At 38.7% G+C, this 18,473-nt stretch overlaps 1 protein-coding gene across 1 annotated transcript in view; it reads right to left on the reverse strand.

Moving 5' to 3' along the window:
* The window catches only part of LOC140244592 (growth hormone-regulated TBC protein 1-A-like), a 79,458-nt gene extending 76,119 nt beyond the window's left edge, over nt 1–3,339 (reverse strand). The window contains exon 1 of the mRNA XM_072324214.1: nt 3,214–3,339. Within this exon, the coding sequence (XP_072180315.1) occupies nt 3,214–3,299 (86 nt within the window). The 5' untranslated portion in view covers nt 3,300–3,339. The remainder of the gene's footprint in view (nt 1–3,213) is intronic.
* Nucleotides 3,340–18,473: the final 15,134 nt, after the last annotated feature.

Raw genomic sequence — 18,473 nt, forward strand, 5'->3', positions numbered from 1 at the left:
ATTTCTATAATACATTCTTGCCACACACTCTATATGTTATTACATCAGCTCTTATACTTTTAGATTTGCGTTTATAGATAAAAAATACAGAAGACTGCAACAAAAAGGCTTACAGTGTAAGTGTGGCTGACACACAGAACTACAGAGTAGTTGAGTTTTGTGCATTATTCAAATTGTAGATAACTGTTGACTTCCAAATTTCTAAGCAGTGGCCTAAACAAGTCCACTGAGGTTCATATTTAATGTTTTGCTGCATTTTAGGAGTTCTGTAAAAGGTATCCCCTACCTTTAAGCGGGATATATAAAACGTTAGACATTCACGTCATTGCATGACAGATTGAGATTGTAACATGTGTCCTATACAGCCTCAGTAATTTCTCACTGCAGCTTATTGCCAGGCCTACTACATAGGCAGAGTTGCTATGCCTATTCTCCTTACTTTTACTTACTGTACAATAAGGAAATTTCTACAGATGTACTTTACTTTTCCAGAATGATGATGTACTGTAGGTCAGAGCCTGTTGATCAATTAGGATTGTACAAGTATCCTAGCTCGACTGCTCTTGATCCTTCCAATATAAAGCCTAGGCTAATCTCATTTAAATATGTACCGGTATTTTAAAGTGATATTCTAAAAATCTATCGGACCATACACATGGCAGGGAGGTGTGAAAACTGCTTGAGACCATGGACCTAAAATGTAGTAGTTACTAGTACGTAGTAGTCAAATACATAATTTTTCCAATGCTCGTCCAGCTTATTCTTAAAGGGTGTGTACAGTTCTGGTCGAGGTGAAGATTTAGCTTTTAACGTTTTGTGAGATATTCAGAAACCACTCTATGAGATGTCAAAGAGCATGCGGTTCTAAGGGGTATCAAAAGTTTATTCGATGAAAATCGGTTTTGAAATGGCTGAGATATCCAAAAACAAGGTAAAACAAAGAGATACTAATAAAGTTGGGGCATGTCGCCTTTTATTATTAGCACTTTTTTGGATATCTCGGCCATTTGAAAACCAATTTTCATCAAATAAACGTTGAATCCTTCTTAAAATTACATGCTCTTCCATGTTTCATAAAAGGCTTTTCATTATCTCACTTAGGAATGTTCAAAACATGAATCCCTACCTCAACCAGTACTGTACAGTCCCTTTAAAGGCATTCACAGGGCACGCCGAGATGTCTTCTTGAAGAGAATTACACACAACGACCACTCTGTTGGCAAAAAGTACTTCCTCACATCAAATTTAGCATAACATTTTCAAAGCTTCATTGAGTGACCACAATGCACAAGTTCTCCCACCACTGTTACGACACGTCAAACTTAGTGTGATACAGGTATTCTACACATCAATCATGTCCCTTCCTTTTCGCCTGTAAGTGAGAGATGGTAAGGATAGGTGACGTAGACTAGAGACGGAAGTAGGACAAATGTTAGACAGAAGGATCCGTCTGTCCGGAGGAGTCTTTTATTTTTTGACATTATCGCTCTCCTCCACAGACAGATGGAAGTTAATAGTACACATCGCTGTGTGGATGGTCTTAACCACTGTCTCTATGGAAAATTGGGTGAAGTACACTATGTCACCCTTCTCGATTGCGTCTAATTCACGACCCTAGGTCGGCAAATTTAAGCTTGTATAGCAAAATCAACATTTCAAGAATGCACTATACACTCACCAGATTAATGAATAATCCAACATCTTGGTAGAATTTTCAACATAAAACACACATCAACCAGCCCATCGCATCGTAACGTTCAAACTGCAGAAACATATGAATCCGTTAGCCAATCACATGCAAGGTAGTTAACACGTATCTCGCATGTGATTGGCTAACAGATTCAAAATGGCGACTTACAGCTAGCGAAGGGCGATGTTGCGATATGGATAAAATTTCTGCGTTATAACCTACTACTGTATTTCGATTGCACAATGTGAGAAATTTATCCTAAATATTGCTGCATAATATGTCATGTCATATCAAACTTGTTTGAATGTAAAAAAGCTGTCTGAAATTTGGTTTATCGTAACGTTTGATCTGTGCGCGACCACTGGCAGCGCATCCACACAGGAGCCGGCATCATTGTCTTCAGTCTGTAGAAGGAGGGGATCTGTGAAGCCAGACGCAGTCTCCGCGGAACATTTCCCCGACGACCAGATACAGACTGATCTTTCGGTCAAGACAAATGTCTAATTCCTGGAATAAAAATTTAGTGGCTGCGGCCTTCTTTGGACGCTTTCAAGTCTCCTTCGATTGCTAACCTAACTTTAATGGTGACCATACAGCCTGAGCATATTCCAAGATGGGTCTTACATAAGTATACACAGCCCAGTCGCTGTAAGTAGAGCGACAGGCCTGGTCGGGCTAGTTCTTACAATGCCTTAAAGTTTTACATTATCCTCATTCAAATGTAGGCCTATAGGCCTATGTACAAATGACCTTCTAACTCTAATTTAGTATGACCAAGCGTTGTTGGGACCGGACAGGTTGTGGGACCGGACGCGTATTGTAAGTGCATCTGTAATGAAAATGACGCACCCAGGAATTCTCACGCCGTTTTCAGAGTAGTTGATGTTGTCTAGACATCTAGTATATTATGAGGAAGATATATCAAGTCTTTTGAGGTAAAGAAGGGTGCATATTCTATGTAAAATAGGTAAGTCTTCACGTGCGAACGGGCGAACTTAAGTGTCCGGAAACACAACCCCCCCCCCCCCCCCCCATGGATATATTATAGTTTTAATGACTCCTAACACTAACAGTAACAGTAAACACTCACAGTTTGTTTGACTTTGCAACAGCTTGTCAAATGTGATCCTTAAAAATGTCAAATGTGAGAGTCCACTAAAATGTTGAGATCTCTCTCTACCTTAGTTACAGCCAAGACGACTATGATTTCACACAATCAATGCAAATGATATGACTTTTGCTTCAGAAAATGCTTATGTATGGTGAGGCTGCGTATGTAATCGATGGTCGAAGTCCATAATGACCACATCTCCCAAGCGCACACACCATCGCGCCACTTCGCCGGTGCAGTGGATGTGGCAAATGCCTAACGTTTGTTTGTGGAGCAAGCCAAATACACCCTCAGGCAGCGCATGACTGACAGCAGAATCTAAGTCTTAATATCACATACTAGTAACTGAGAAATCTAGCTCAGTGTCACACAATATGAGGTGTCAATTTTTTTTTATTTTTTGAAATACTACCTGCGATATAGGGCGTGATCGTCCCTTGTGTTGTTACTATCGTTAGCTGAGCCACCTGCTGCTGCTGCTGATGCTGCTGCTGCCATCTTACCGCCCCGACCGCGTACCGCCGCCGAAGACAAACACGCCTCCTCTCAGGTAAGCTTTACTAGGCTCGGGCAAAGTCAAGGGGAGGATCACGCTGCAGCTTTGACGGGCGCGACTTGTTACGGGTAATAACTTGATGTCGGCTGTTCCGCTTCCCCGCTAGCTGCTAGTTGAGAGGATGTAGATTTACGAGATCATTGTATAGATCTACTCCCCAAAATACCTGTCCCAGTGACGAATAGTTCTCATTGATTTACTTTCAAATCACGCTCCCCGACATAGGGAAGTACGCCCCGTCTTCTTGACATTGAGAGGAGTCAGCGCTTTACAGTACACTGTAACACTAGTAGCCTCAGCTCATCAAATTTCAGCGACCTCTAGTTTCTCTCTGAGCTGAATCGATCAGAGACCAAGACACAGCCGATCGATCCACACTGACGATTCTGTCCGATTGTACGACAGATGGCGCTCATTAGAAAAACCCTGTCCGAAACCCTGAAAAAGACGCGCGACACGTCGAAGATTTGACTCTAATAGTAATACAGTAATGCATTCTTCTTTTCATCTTTTTTTTTGTACTGACCAACACGTTGGCTAAAATCCTCATTATATATACAGATCATACTTTGACTTGAGAGTTTTGGGCAGAGGTGACTCAAAAATAGCTGGCCTACACTATTCACTGGAGGGCACCGATCGAGAACCATTGGTAGATATACCAGAAACTCGAAATTAGGCAGACTATATATTTTGGTATCAACAGAAAGAATGGGAAAATGTGAGCCGAGAAAGTGGAATGGAAGCGATGTTGTAACACTCTTTATTTTTAGATAGATTGTTGTGGTAAGCGTGGACTTGTGGTCGAGTGTTACTGTATCGTTGTCACCAGAATGTATATAACACTTCGCTGAGTGTTACTAACGTATCAGTCAAGTAGAACTTACGATGACACAATGATAATGATGATGAAGAGACGCAATTGAAGTCCAGTTCAGCCAGAATGTATATTTTATTTGTAGTAATACAGAAACGCTTGGTGAGGTACAATCTCAATATATGAACACTTGACACTCCCTGGTATGCTCCCAATCGGGGCTGGAGTGTGTCGTAGATGAACCCTCTGCCGGGTGGCAAGAGGACTGGCCAGCAGAACCAGTGGTTCGGCTGAACAAGAACTAAGAACACAGTTTTACAGGGACATTTATACTTAAACTTGTGAATACATTATTATTGACACTTTGCATAAAATGAAAGGGGAGATTATTGTTTACTAATACATATGCTAAATATTTCTAAGAAGGGCAATCCAAATTTGGGAAGGGGAAGTTCTTATATCATATTTGGTCATTAGATTTCATGAATGAACTCACTACTCAGTTGTAGTGGTCGTCAGCACAGTGGAATGTGCTGGTCAAGTGTTTAGGCAGAAATCTTTTCAAGTTCAAGTTCAAGTTTATTCAAAGTTTCCACAATACAAAAATTACATAAGAACAATAGTATGCAACAAGGAATACATTGTTGAATATATGCGATTAAAAACAATTTGCAGAATATTTGAATATAAATTGACAATGCATGTAGATGCATTATAGATGTAAAGTGGAGGGGTCTTAGAAAAGCAAGCTTGTATAATAAGACCCCTGAAAAGGTAAGTTAAGACATGTAATAAAACAACTCACTAATATATATACAAACATATAGGTTTTCCCGGCCAATTTCGCACTTTTGTCAGTCCATTTGATAAAAGGTTCATTCAATTTAGCGAAAATCCTCGTCACTGCACATTCTGTCATTCAAAATTGCAACTTGTTCGTTCAATTTAGCATTTCGGTCAATGAAATTCGCACATGTGCCTTTCGAATTCGTAAAACGGGCATTCAAATTGGCACGTGCTCTTCAGTCATTCAAATTCGCCAGCACTGGCGGAAAATGGTATTTCAGTCATTCAATTTCGCGTATGGGCAGTCAAATTCCAAACATGTTCATTCAAATTGGCGTAATGTTATTTCTATTTTGAAAAAAGGTGGGAACCGTGATTTATACGTATTTAAATGTGAATTTTTGTTTCATCCACACACTGTTAAGTATCGTAAAGGTATCTTTGACCGTAAATAATTCAAGTTTGTTGTTCTGTAACGCCCCTCTTCTTTCATATATACATGTTATCAGAAGTATACATGCCATGCTTGCACCAGTACCATAGATTCACTTCACTTTCTTATGTCCAATCATGGCAGCACGAGTTAGATACAGGCGTATCTCTCAAGAAGACAGGGAAATAATCATAAAAGCATATGAGGGTAATAACCTTTACTTATTGATGGCTAGAGCTGATCCAAGAACTTTTATTTATTCCTAATGATATATAATAAACGCAATCTAGCACCCACCACATGAACACGACGAAACATGCAGATGAAAGAAATAATCACGATGTAAACTGAAACCTCCTTCTCCCAATTAAGGTCAAAACAAACTTAAGATCAATGTACCTGTGAATGAAATAATGCTACCGAACATTATAAACACATACACATACTTTGAAAGTACTGTTGCAAAGGTGATGTCAGAATAAAAGCATAAACGTGTCTGCTAAATTGACTGCAGTAAATGCGAAATTGGATGCCCAAGAATGAATTCGAATGAACGAGCGCTGCGTATGCGTGATCACGTGACTATCTCGTGCTAAATTGAATGAACGATTTGCGAAATGGTGCTTGTCTTACGAATTTGATTCGAATGATGTAAAAGGTAATTTGAATGCTCCAAAATGAATTTGAATGAAAGGATTATAAAATTGAAATACCGAACATGCCGTCTAGGCTAAATTGTGCTAAACTGAATGCAGCAATTAGGAATTGGACTGGAAAAAGTGCGAAATTGGCCGGGAAAACCTATATTAAAGCCATAGAATAATTTTAGTGGAATCCCTCAAGAAGCGCAGTAACCACACCCCAGAGACAAAAAAAAAAAAAAAAAAAAAAAAAAAAATTGACACCAAATTTATTGCCCCCCCCCCACGAGTCAATTTAAAATTTATTTTATCGGCTAGTGATATATGACCACAAGAGGGAGCAGCAATTCTTTTTTTAAACTTTAAAACTTTTTAACTTAAAAAAAAATAATCTAAAACAAAGGGGCACATAATCGGTGGGTGAAATGGGTCAGCGGGGACTGACCACTTTCCCTATAAACCAGTGCGTCATGCGTCATAATGCACTGCAAGGACATCTACAGTGGGAAGTGAGGAGTGGGGAGAAGGACACAATTTTGGGTCTTACATTTTGGAGGATCGATTCTATACAGTGGCCGAATGATTGCTTTGTGATGTAACAATTGCTTTGTTCATCGCGCGATGTCAGAATTGCTTTGTGATGCCACAATAAATGCTCTGTTAAAATTAGTTACATTTCGCAGAGTGCGATGTCAGAATTGCTTTGTGATGTCACAATTGTAATTGACGCGTATAACTACTCCGCAGGAGGTTGTTTTCGTAGAGGAGGTTATGTTTTCATTACAGTTGGTTTGTTGGTTTGTTTGTTTGTTTGTCCGTGTGCAAAATAACTCGAAACGTTGTGCACGGATTTGGATGAAACTTGCAGGAATGGCTGAGAATGATACAAGGAACAGAAGATTAAATTTGGTAGTGATCCGGAAATTTCTATGGATTTTATGAAGGATTTTGATATTTTAAACATGCGCAGCTTGAACTCCCAAGTTCATTGACCGGTCAATGAACTTCAAGTTCAAGTTCAAGCTGCGCATTTTTGAGGTTTTCATACGCGCACTAAAGTGCGTGCTCTAGTTTCTGCTAGGACGAGGCGCGCCGCGCAGCTGAGGGTTTATGATGTAACAAAGGCTTCTATATTGGGAAATCGGGCGATTTTCGGCATGCATACGTAGTGAAAATCACTGATCTCTATGGAAGAGCAAGATCATCGGTGGAAAATACAGTATGTAGCTGCTTGGCTGAGGTCTGCGCTCTCAGAGTGCTTTTCTAGTTACCTCCGCCAAGGGCAGAGGTTATGTTTTCTTTACCGTTTGTTTGTTTGTTTGTTTGTCCGTGTACAAAATACTAGTTACTCAAAAAGTTATCATACGGATTTGGATGAAACTTGCAGGAAAGGTTGAGAATGATTCAAGGAACAGATGATTAAATTTTGGTAGTGATCCGGAAATTTGTATGGATTTTATGAAAGATTTTCGATATTTTGGCAACGAACTCGGGAGTTCATGCTGCACATTTTTGAGGCTTTCATACGCGCACTGAAGTCCGTGCTCTAGTTTCTACTCAAAGATAGGCGTCTTTGGTTTCTGCTAGGGCGAGGCGCGCCGCGCAGCTGAGGGTTTATGACGTAACAAAGGCTTCTATATTTGGAAATCGAGCAATTTTTCAGCATGCTATCGCATACGTATGAGTGGAAATCACTGGTCTCTATGGAAGGGCAAAATCGTCGATGGAAAGTAGCTGCTTGGCAGAGGTCTGCATGCTCTCTCAGAGTGCTTTTCTAGTTGTTACATTTTACGATATAATCGTACGAAACAGCGCGCGATGTCAGAATTGCTTTGTGATGTCGCAATCAGTTTTGTTATTTTTACCTCCGCCAAGGGAGGTTGGTTGGTCATGATTTGTCCATGTTCAAAATAACTAAAAAAAAGTTGTTGAATGGGTTTGGATGAAACTCACAGGACAGGGTGAGAATGATTTTCAATACTTTGGCAGCCAGGGTCAATGAACTTGGGAGTTAAAGCTGTGCATTTTTAGATGTGCATACGCGCACTAATTGTGCGTGCTCTAATTTCTGCTACGGCGACGCGCGGCCGCGCAGACCAAACAGAAGGCTTTTATATTGGGTAATCAGGCGATTTTCAGCATGCATATATAATGGGTGGAAATCACTAATTTCTATGGAAGAACAAGATCAGTGGTGGAAATGAGCTGCTTTAATTGGTGGAGGTCTGCGCTCTCAGAGTGGCTCTCTAGTTTCACAATGTAATCATACGAAGCAGAGTGCGATGTCAGAATTTGCTTTGTTATGTGACAATCATTTTGTGACATTATTTCACAAATGGCGCATCATTTGGAAAACGTCGCAATAAACAGTGACGTCACTTTCAAAATAGTATACCATGGAGTGTCAAACAGGCCAACATTCTAAAATAGCCGAAAATACGATTAATCATGTAAAGCTCTTTAAATCAATTCACAGGAGGAAAGATTTTTTTTTTTAGAATCCAAAATACAAAGACATATATACCTTGTTCATTATTAACTACCACCCGTTAGCAACTGAGAAGACTGTACTGTAGTTAGGTTTAGCGATGATCCCGTATTCTCGTGACGAGCATCATCCAATGTGAGGTTTAGCGACGATCCCGTATCCTAAAGTTACGCGCATCATCCTCGAGTTCCAAGGCACAGAGCGCATCATCCCTGGGCATGGATGCACGCAACAAGTTCTACATTCAGCGAATATCAGTTTCAGTAATTGTAACCCGCCGTTACAGTACCTTGTTTCAGGAGATCAGTATAGGCAAGTTACACTTGTCTACATCATAAAACCGACAAAAAGTACACTTGTAGTCTACAAGTTACACTAGCATTATAACCTAGCAGAAATTTTTATATCTACATCGTTATAACCTTGTATCATAGAAAGTTTAAAAGAGAATAATAATTGCTAACGTTCTTTTAGACGAGATACAAAAAAAAGTGTTAGTGTAAAAAAGGTTTTATGGGCGATCGCTAGGAATCGAATAGGAGGAAATTTCCAAGCAGCGTGTAGGTACCGGGTTGAGGTGAATCGTATCAAACCTCTTTGAACTGGTCACATAAATGAAATTTATACGTTTATTGAAATTCAGTTATGGGAAAGTCAATGTCAACTAAAATATCAACGAAATGTACTGCGACCATATGTGATTGTGCATCACAAAACCAACAAAAAGTCGCACGCTCAGATTTTACATGAGGACTCAAAATATAGGTGAAACGGATCGACCTTGTAAATCGTCAGTTTTTCATGAATTATTTTCTGAAAGAGCACTTCTTCTAAAGTATGGGATCATCAAATAAATGGGAAATTGTTTTTAGCAGTTTTTCTAATACATTTTTGTTAAAAAAAGTGTCATTTCTGAAAAACCCTTTCACACTCTTCATTTTCAACTCTAATAACTTTTGAAAGAATGCGACTACTGCTTTGAAAGTTGGTATTAGTATAATCGATGGAAAGAGCGTGCTTAATTTCAGCTTATTATAGTTTTAAATTCCTTTCGATATTGTTGCTGAGGAGTTTACCATCCAACTTTTGTCCCATTCACTGCACAGCTATTACGGTTTGGCAAGGTTAAGCGCTTGAAGAGACCCTATATTTCGGAGCTTCTTTTCTCATACACACCTTTCCAGAGCGTACGTGTGTTTCTTTCCAATATTCAAATAGGTTAGGAGAACCATTTGAATTGAGTTATAGGCCTACATCATTTTAAAGCTCAAGTCAGCTCTTTCAGGATAATAATAATGATAGTAATGATAGTAATGATAATATAGGTTTTCCCGGTCAATTTCATACTTTTGTCATTCAAATTCATGAACGTGCATTCAAATTCACGCAGCGCACGCACGCAGAAGTATTCGGGCATTCAAATTCAGAATCTGAGCGATCAATTTCATTTATGGGCGTTCTATTTCGTTTTCGTGAAATCAAATTCACGATTGGGGGTTCAATTTCTAAATGCGAGCAATGCATTTCCTACTCGTGCATTCAAATTCACGCGATAGTCATGTGATATTCCCGATGAGCTTTGGGAGCGTTCAATTTCATATTCAGGCGATCAAGTTCCTACTTCGTGCGATCAGACAGAAAGAAAGGAGAAATGGTATACACAACCACTGAATGCTTGCATATAGTGTAATCATTATTGTTTAAAGGTTCTACATTGTTTCTGTTCATGTATTCTTTGTTTTTCATCTAAAAAAAAATTCTAAATTGTAAGGTCCAATCAGCAGTGCATCGAAACAACGCAATGACAATCTAATATTTCTTGATGATACTGCATACGTGCTGACAACGCCCAAACACTAACCACATAATGGTAATGCATCAATTTAAAGACAAACTGACACACAATGACCGCAATAGTCCCGCAAAAGTAAACCAATAAGATAGCAGTGTTATCAGTTTCAACGTAGGCCTAGTCGAAATTGTTGTTGTTGTTGTTGTTGTTGTTGTTGTTGTTGTTGTTTTTTTTTTGCTGAAGGTGTCAACTAACCTTCCGTATCATGCTCGTCTGTAGGCATATAGGTCCTACAATGCTTTGTTTCATTTTCCATCTAAGAAGATGGCTGCAATACAGCTTGTCTTCTATGGGGTCCAGCTGGATATAAGGTGGGAACACTTTACCGGGTTAAACACTGCTCTTTGCGATAAATAAATGAAGTGGGATCTTTTGCGTGCATGAGTTGTGACTCTGTCACACATAGGACCTCCATTTTACGTCCTATCAGAGGGACATGTGCCTGTATATTCCTTTTCGTGAAGCCCGAGTTCATATTTGTCAATGAACAGGTGGACCTCTACTGCAAAATGAATAATATTCATCATAAATCCCGATATATTCAAAGCTAAAAATGAAACACACACACACACACACACACACACACACACACACGGCCCTAAAGTAACTACATTCCGGCCTTCTTTTAAATTGGATGCAGCTATTTGGAACATGGTTGCCTATTCACGAATTTGAATGACCGACGAGATTCCGTCGCCAGCTTGACATGAATTTGAATGCTCACTGGTGAAATGCGTGCTCCTCTCTTAAATTTGAATGCTCCGATAGTGAATTTGAATGCTCCAACAGTGAATTTGAATGCTCCGATAGTGAATCTGAATGCTCCGATAGTGAATTCGAATGACCGGATTTTGAATTTGATTGCTGATTCAGTGCTGCGAGCGTGGAATGCGTGAAATTGAATACTCGGAATAGGAACTTGAACAGTCAGTCCGCAGCACCCGATAATTCCCTCGTATTTATTCAACTCGTATGCAAGCCCGCTCTAGGCTTGCATACGTAATAAGCTGCGTAAGGGGGTTTTGTCCTTGGTTTTTCGGCAACAAAAATACACCTTATGTTCACAAATTTGGTATCAAATTCAAGGAAAATATGTAAACTATCGTCACATGTTACTCAAATTATTGTAAATGAAAAATATCATAGCGTAATTTGAGCTTGAAAAATGATTAAAAAAGTAATTCGTGCAGTACACGTTCAAGACGTCAAAAAAATACCAAATTCACCTTGCGTCTCAATGAAAATGCTTTATTTTGTAGTCCATCTCCTAGGCTTTGTATCCATGTAAATATCTTGACAATTTGTTGCTTAATCCGGTCAGGAACCAGTAAAATATATACATCGATGTCAGTGCTGATCAGCTTGAAAACGTGCAATCTCAAGAGTAAGCTCTCTCATTGGACAGCGCTTGCATTCAGCGCTTGCATTACGTCATTACGCTGCTACATAACGGTTTCATGCCACTTGCGGTTTCTTGGCACGCGTGTAGTCCAAGCGCTGAATGCAAGCACTGTCCAATGAGAGAGCTCTTTCGCGCCACTGTACACTTTGTGTGGAGCATACTTCCGGCCTAGGAGTGAATTTTACAGACATTTCAAAACGGAAAAACTAGTATAAATCATGCTTGCGTCTCCTTGACTCCAATATATGATGAGCATCTAAGTTTCCCCCACCACCCATTCCCCCCCCCCCCCACCCCGCAGTCATTCCGGGGAGGGAAGTCGCCCCATCTTCCCCTCCTCCCCATCCCCCGATCGCCGCCTATGCATAGGCCTACACTGTGCATGAGGTAGCACGAGGCACAACATTCGCTTATTACATACGTGAGCGCAGAGGTCTTTAAAGCTACACATTTCTTCGTCTGATACATTGTACTATGTGAGTGATACAAGCTGTTACTTTTTAGTAGGTTCCTCATCTTATACACGTCATTCATAATTATGTGCTTACACTTTTTTTTTAAATTTCCATCGCAAACTGACTGTCGAATGAGGTATCGTGTTGAACTTCTATCTTGAATTCAAATGGAATGCAAAATTGTGTGAAGTGAGGAACATGGAACAATGAATGAGTAAAAAAAAAAAAAACAAAAAAAAACAAAAACAAAAACAAAAACAAAGTTACACAAATATTACTAGTCGTATGTGATGATGCTTATCATTTAAAGTACTTTTTTTTTTTTGGTTTTTTTTTTGGAAAGAGTGGATCTCTCAGATTTCCCGCTTCGCTTTCGTTATCGAAATCGAATGACACAGAAGTTGCCTATGTTATATATACGGACACTTACGATTTGCAGGCACTTTTTTTTTTTTTTACATCAAAACAAAACAAATACAATCACCCTCAAGGGCAGGTCCCCCAGGACAATTACTCCAGGATAATTCCCCCGGAGAACTACCCCCTGGAAGGATGATTAATATCCTTGGGGGGCGATACTTTATTCCCCGGAGAACTATCACCTGGAATAATTTCTCCCCAGGGCTATTCCCCTAGGGAGATAACAGCCGGACAACAACCCTCCTTGGGCAATTACTCTCTGGGCAATTTCCCCTAGAACAATTACCCCAGACACAACTACCCTCCCAGGGCAATCACTGTCAAGGACAGTTCCCCCAGGACAATTACTCCCGGATATTTCCCCCGGAGAACTACCACCGAATAACTTCACCCAGACAACTACCCTCCAAGGATAATCACCCTCCAGGGCGATCTCCCCAGACAGCTATCCCCGTATATCACTACCTCTTTTCCCGGATAACTACCCCCGGATAACAACCTCCTAGGGCAATTACCCTCCAAGGCACTTGTCTCCTAGGAGAACCATCCTCCGGACAATTCCCCTTAGGCAATTACCCCGCAGAGAAATTATGTTTCCGGATTTTAAAAGTTGACAGAAAATTCTCGGAAGTAAAATTCAATCAAACTACAGTGTAAAACAAAAATTATACTATGAAAGATTTTATTCAGTTGTCTCCCTCTGTACAAATGTATAAACTTGCAAGATCGCAACTGTTGATGTATCTTAACGAACGTATCGGAAAAAAGGAACCAGCGGGAATCGAACCTGTCATCTACTCCTCTCCGGTCTCCGGGCAGCAACACTATCCCCAGGCTATCCATGGTTGCCGGCGGTGACATGATGAATTTAGAACAAATACCCTCACTGAGATGAAATTCCGACATTGTTATTTTAAGTAACGAGGCTTATTGAATAAAATCGAGAGATTGTTAATGTAGAGGAGTAAAGACAAGTTTGTTAAAGTATAGATCAGCAGCAGTTGTGTTCTTACAAATGCATTTGTACAGAGGGATACAATAGATTAAAATCTGTGTCATAGCACACCTTCACCTCTCTCATGCTTTAATAACTTCTTGATTTCAAAGATTATACTACATACGCGTAAGGGGAAGGAGTTATTAGGTTGCAGCGCATGAATTCAAGGCGAAGTGGTTATTGCGTTGCAGCGCATGAATTCATTGAGGGGATTTTTATTAATGTATGCCTATTATTTAATATTTGTAATCAGGCCCTACACACTAAAAAATAGGAGAGTAAATATGTACGCCTAGGGGTACAGATGCATGTCCCTATATACAAGGAACCCTAGCGGTACTTATATGTACCCCATACAGGGTTACATATAAGTACCCCTACCTGGGGTGCAGATATGTACCCTATGGAGTACTTATTTGTACCTTTAAGGGTACTCATTTGTATCATCATAGGTACTTATATGTTCCCTTAGGGGGTACTTATATGTTCCTCTGTATGGGGTACATATAAGTACCCCTGTATGGGGTACAGATGAGTACTTCTAGGGATCCTTGTAAAGGGACAAGCATATGTACCCCTAGGGGTACATATTTGTACTCCTATTTTTGGTATGTGACTGCCTAAGTAAACAATATGACACACACACAAACACGCACACAAACACGCACACAAACACATGCGTGCTATCTATGAGAGTAAGTTTACAGCATACAACTATATGTATAAGACATGCTAAGGTGTTTTTCCTTGATATACAAATTATACGCTTTATTTACTGGAAACTTATAACAAAGCAAAAGCATCCACGTGTTGAAATTGCACTACAAACACAGAGAGCTATACATACGAATAAGGTTGTTGCATTGAAAAATATACATGTACACGATGTATAGTAGTGCACTGTACAAAATAAGTTGCCATTTTTGTGAATTTGTGAATCATTTTTGGTTTGCAAATTTAACAAGCAAAATTCTCACCAAGCGCTACTGGGGTATAATATTTCGTGCATTTCAGAGGGTCTCAGTGTCAATTCACGAAAACAAGATCTTGTGACAATTCCTGTGACTTTCTCATTCACAAAAATATATTTGTACGCAAAGACGAACAGCTTATGCAGTATATGTAGTTGAGACTGCTTATCTTTGGCAGAATGTACAACCGTGTAGGTACCTACAGGAATACATAACAATTGCACAACAAAGAAATATGACACTCAAATATTGAGATTACACAGCCATGAAATCCATACATGCTCAAAATTCACATTTCCATAATTTCTCATCAATCATAAGTTGGCTTGAAGAACATCTTTCACTGGTCCACACATTGAACATCCTACACAATCATATCAAATGAAATATCACTTGATTTAATTTGTTTGTAAATCACTTCAGTTAACTTATAGAAACAGCCGTTCATAATCTTTAAATCAAAGGTAAAATCTTTGACAGAAAAACACTGTAGCACTAATAGGTAAATATGGAACAAAATTTGGCATCAAAATCGCAAAACGAAATAAGTATATCAGAATTGCTCTGAATTAAGAAGGGTTTTGTTTTTGAAATGGCCTTTTTAAACCTTTACCTTTGAATTTCAAGAGAAATGGAATACATGTAAAACTAGAAATATTGCTATGGTAAGTGGTATACATCCACCATAATGCACGCTTCTCCCAATAGGTCTATGTTACGTCTGGATGTGTGGCGATAGTTTCACATAAGTGGCAAAATAGTAAAATGACAAATGTTACAAGTGTCACAAATGTGCTGAGTGTTTACTTTCCTTGAACTAATTTTAATCGGATAATAGCTAAGAGAGTCTTATAGTCTAAGAAAGCAGGTATTTGGGGATCGAGGAAAGTTTTTTTGCTTTCATAATGCACATGAACAGATTTTATGTCCCATGTGTACAGCCACTTCTTCGCAGTAACAGATACCTACTGTCAATACACTGTAAATGTCTGTCTACCTGTGCTTATCAAAATTCCTCTTACTCTGTCACGAAGAAAACTACATTCAACTTGACGCATTATAACACAATGTACAGTGCGTTTTGATTAAACCAAAGTGATACCCCTTGCTCTTCACACAAGAAACACATTTGTATCTCAGAAACAAGTAAACAGATTATGCACCATTAATAAATGGGTAAGCCATAGATTTGAATTGGATGGCGGTAGTATGTACATGTATTATTATCACACTGTTTGTCACCGTCAATTATGTTTTAAAGTATACGATATACAGCAATACAATCTTCATTATTGTATACATACATGTTACAATTACTTATATTCAATATCTACATCACATCAACAATTCTAACAAAACTATGATAAAGTTAATACACAGTGAGCCAGAGGGTGGGCCAGCGATAAGAAAAGCTCACGATTTAAATTAGGAAAAAAGTGAGAATTGCTGAACTATATGGTCACATTCAAGCATACACATGAGAGTTGACTTCAGTAAAAGCGGATCAAAAATGGTTGGAAGATAAACAAATCAATATTACTAAACCGCCGAGAGCAATATGAGCTTCTGGTCTGATTTGAAAGTTGACCGTTGCACGCATGTGTCATAGAGTTCATGTCACATCCGCTTTGTGTAAAGTGTATACCGTGTGAGTTTGAGGGCTTTGTGGAGACGTGAAAATTAATGTGCAAAACCCAAATTTGTGCGAACAATTTTTTTTTCATTATGTTTAAACACTCTACCCTCAAATGTGGATAACTTTAAAAATGCATCGACCACCATGTGCAAACATGACATGAAATGTGCAAAGATAGAATTTTGACGTGAAATGTCCAAGGATTATGTATACATGACTTCATAATACAATATCAAAATCATACTTGATTACGAGTGGAATGTGCAATGTTATTGATATTCTCGGCCAAAAAAAAAAGCCAAGATGTATTATAGTGTTTTAAAAGAAATGAAGGTTTCAGAACCTAATATGATTATAATTTGGCAACGTATATTTGCGGTATACATCTGATTGGGTACCAGTGTTAGAATCTAAACTGTCGAGATTGGAATTCAATAAGATAAAACAATTTAGTTTTGAAGTGATAAATCATATTTTACCTTTCAAAGATAACTTACAGAAATTGAAAATACCAACAAACGCACAGTGTAAATATTGTAATGAAAACGAATCTTTGATGCATAATTTGTTGTACTGGTATTGTTCAAAAAAAAAAAAAGAAAGAAAGAAAAACTGGGTAAGGATTAGTGAAATTATTTTTTAATGTAAAAAAAAAATCATTTTAGATGAAACAATTATACTGGTAGGGTATAGAATTGGAAAGAATTATTATTTGTTCATTAATTCAATAGTTCAGTTTATGGAATATGCAATTCATAAGGTATATGTCATGGAAGAATACAGAAGTCGGCGTTATACTGCATCATTTATTGCAAAAGAATTTCAATATGAGTTCCAAATATACTGTACAGATATTGCCACAAAAAGAGGTATTCGAGCAATAGACGATGACATTCATTATGTACAGAATTTTCACTTGATAAAAACTAAATTATGATTGTAATTGCTTTACGTCTGTATTATTTTTTTGCATTATTTTGAAAAGTTGATCTTAAATAAAATCCCTTAGATCATGGACAAAAAAATAAATGTGAAATCTAACTACAGAAATGTAATACAATATTGTATTGTACTGCAGAAATGTAATACAATACGCCGGCTTTCAACAAAGACAGTAAAGTTTTATTGCGCCTCATATGGCAACATTTCTAAGCGTCGCCCGGAATCACATCATTGGTCAATTAAACTCAAAAACATAGGTCTTAGTAGGGTCGAAAGGTCCATGATATCATAGGCTTATAATGAAAACCCGTTTCAGAATAGTCTTGAACTATTGCACATGACCACAATAATAATGCAATGCAAATACTATTATTATTATGCTACGACTACTAATAGTGTTACTACCAAAATCACTCTGAGAATGATCGCACAAAAGAAACAATCAACTACTGTTCAGGCGGTTTATTAACAGTGATATTGTGGGTACAGACTTGTAATCGGTTTTTACATCCGTACAATAATGATCAATAAAAACAATTATAAATCAGTAATAGAATCACTTACACGCATTACATGCAATATCCCTGGAAATGTCCAAATACGATGCTCGATGCACAAATGAATGATCCGCGATGCACCGATGAATGATATACCTCCGACGTAAATTTAGAGGCGCAGGTTACAATACTCCACGGTATAGATCCAGGGTATATATCCACTTATAGATCCACGGTATAATGTTCACAGCGGAATGTGCAGAATCCAACGTTATGACGACCATGTCCAGTGGATGCGTTGGATGATGATTCAGCCAATAATATCTAGCTAGGAATCCAGCCCATCACAGCTTTGCCGTAGCAATGTCCGTTGACATTAAAATATGGAGTCTATCTCCAATGAAGGCAAATTAATTCTCTGCGGGCAAAATGTCTCCCAGACCTTATCTCCGCAAACATAACAAGTCAGCAGGTAACACAGGACTGACTATAACAAGTCGCTTCAGAGCCAGAAGTGACGTAACTCTCAGAGCAGAGGTGTTGGGTACTCTGCCTACTGCAGAATTTCTCCGGCTTTTATGTCCATTCACCCCTTTCTAGTACATTCTGTAACTCTCTAACTTGAACATACTAGCAAGTCCAAGTTCCAGGAATCCTGGATGACTCACTGCCTAACTATGTGCATAACATCATTGCCAAAAATAACTACCAATCACATTGGGCTACAAGGACAGTGCCTCACTCAGCCAAATGTGTTAGCACTTCCCAGAACATTCTAG

This window comes from Diadema setosum, chromosome 21, assembly GCF_964275005.1.
Source record: "Diadema setosum chromosome 21, eeDiaSeto1, whole genome shotgun sequence".
NCBI lineage: Eukaryota > Metazoa > Echinodermata > Echinoidea > Diadematoida > Diadematidae > Diadema > Diadema setosum.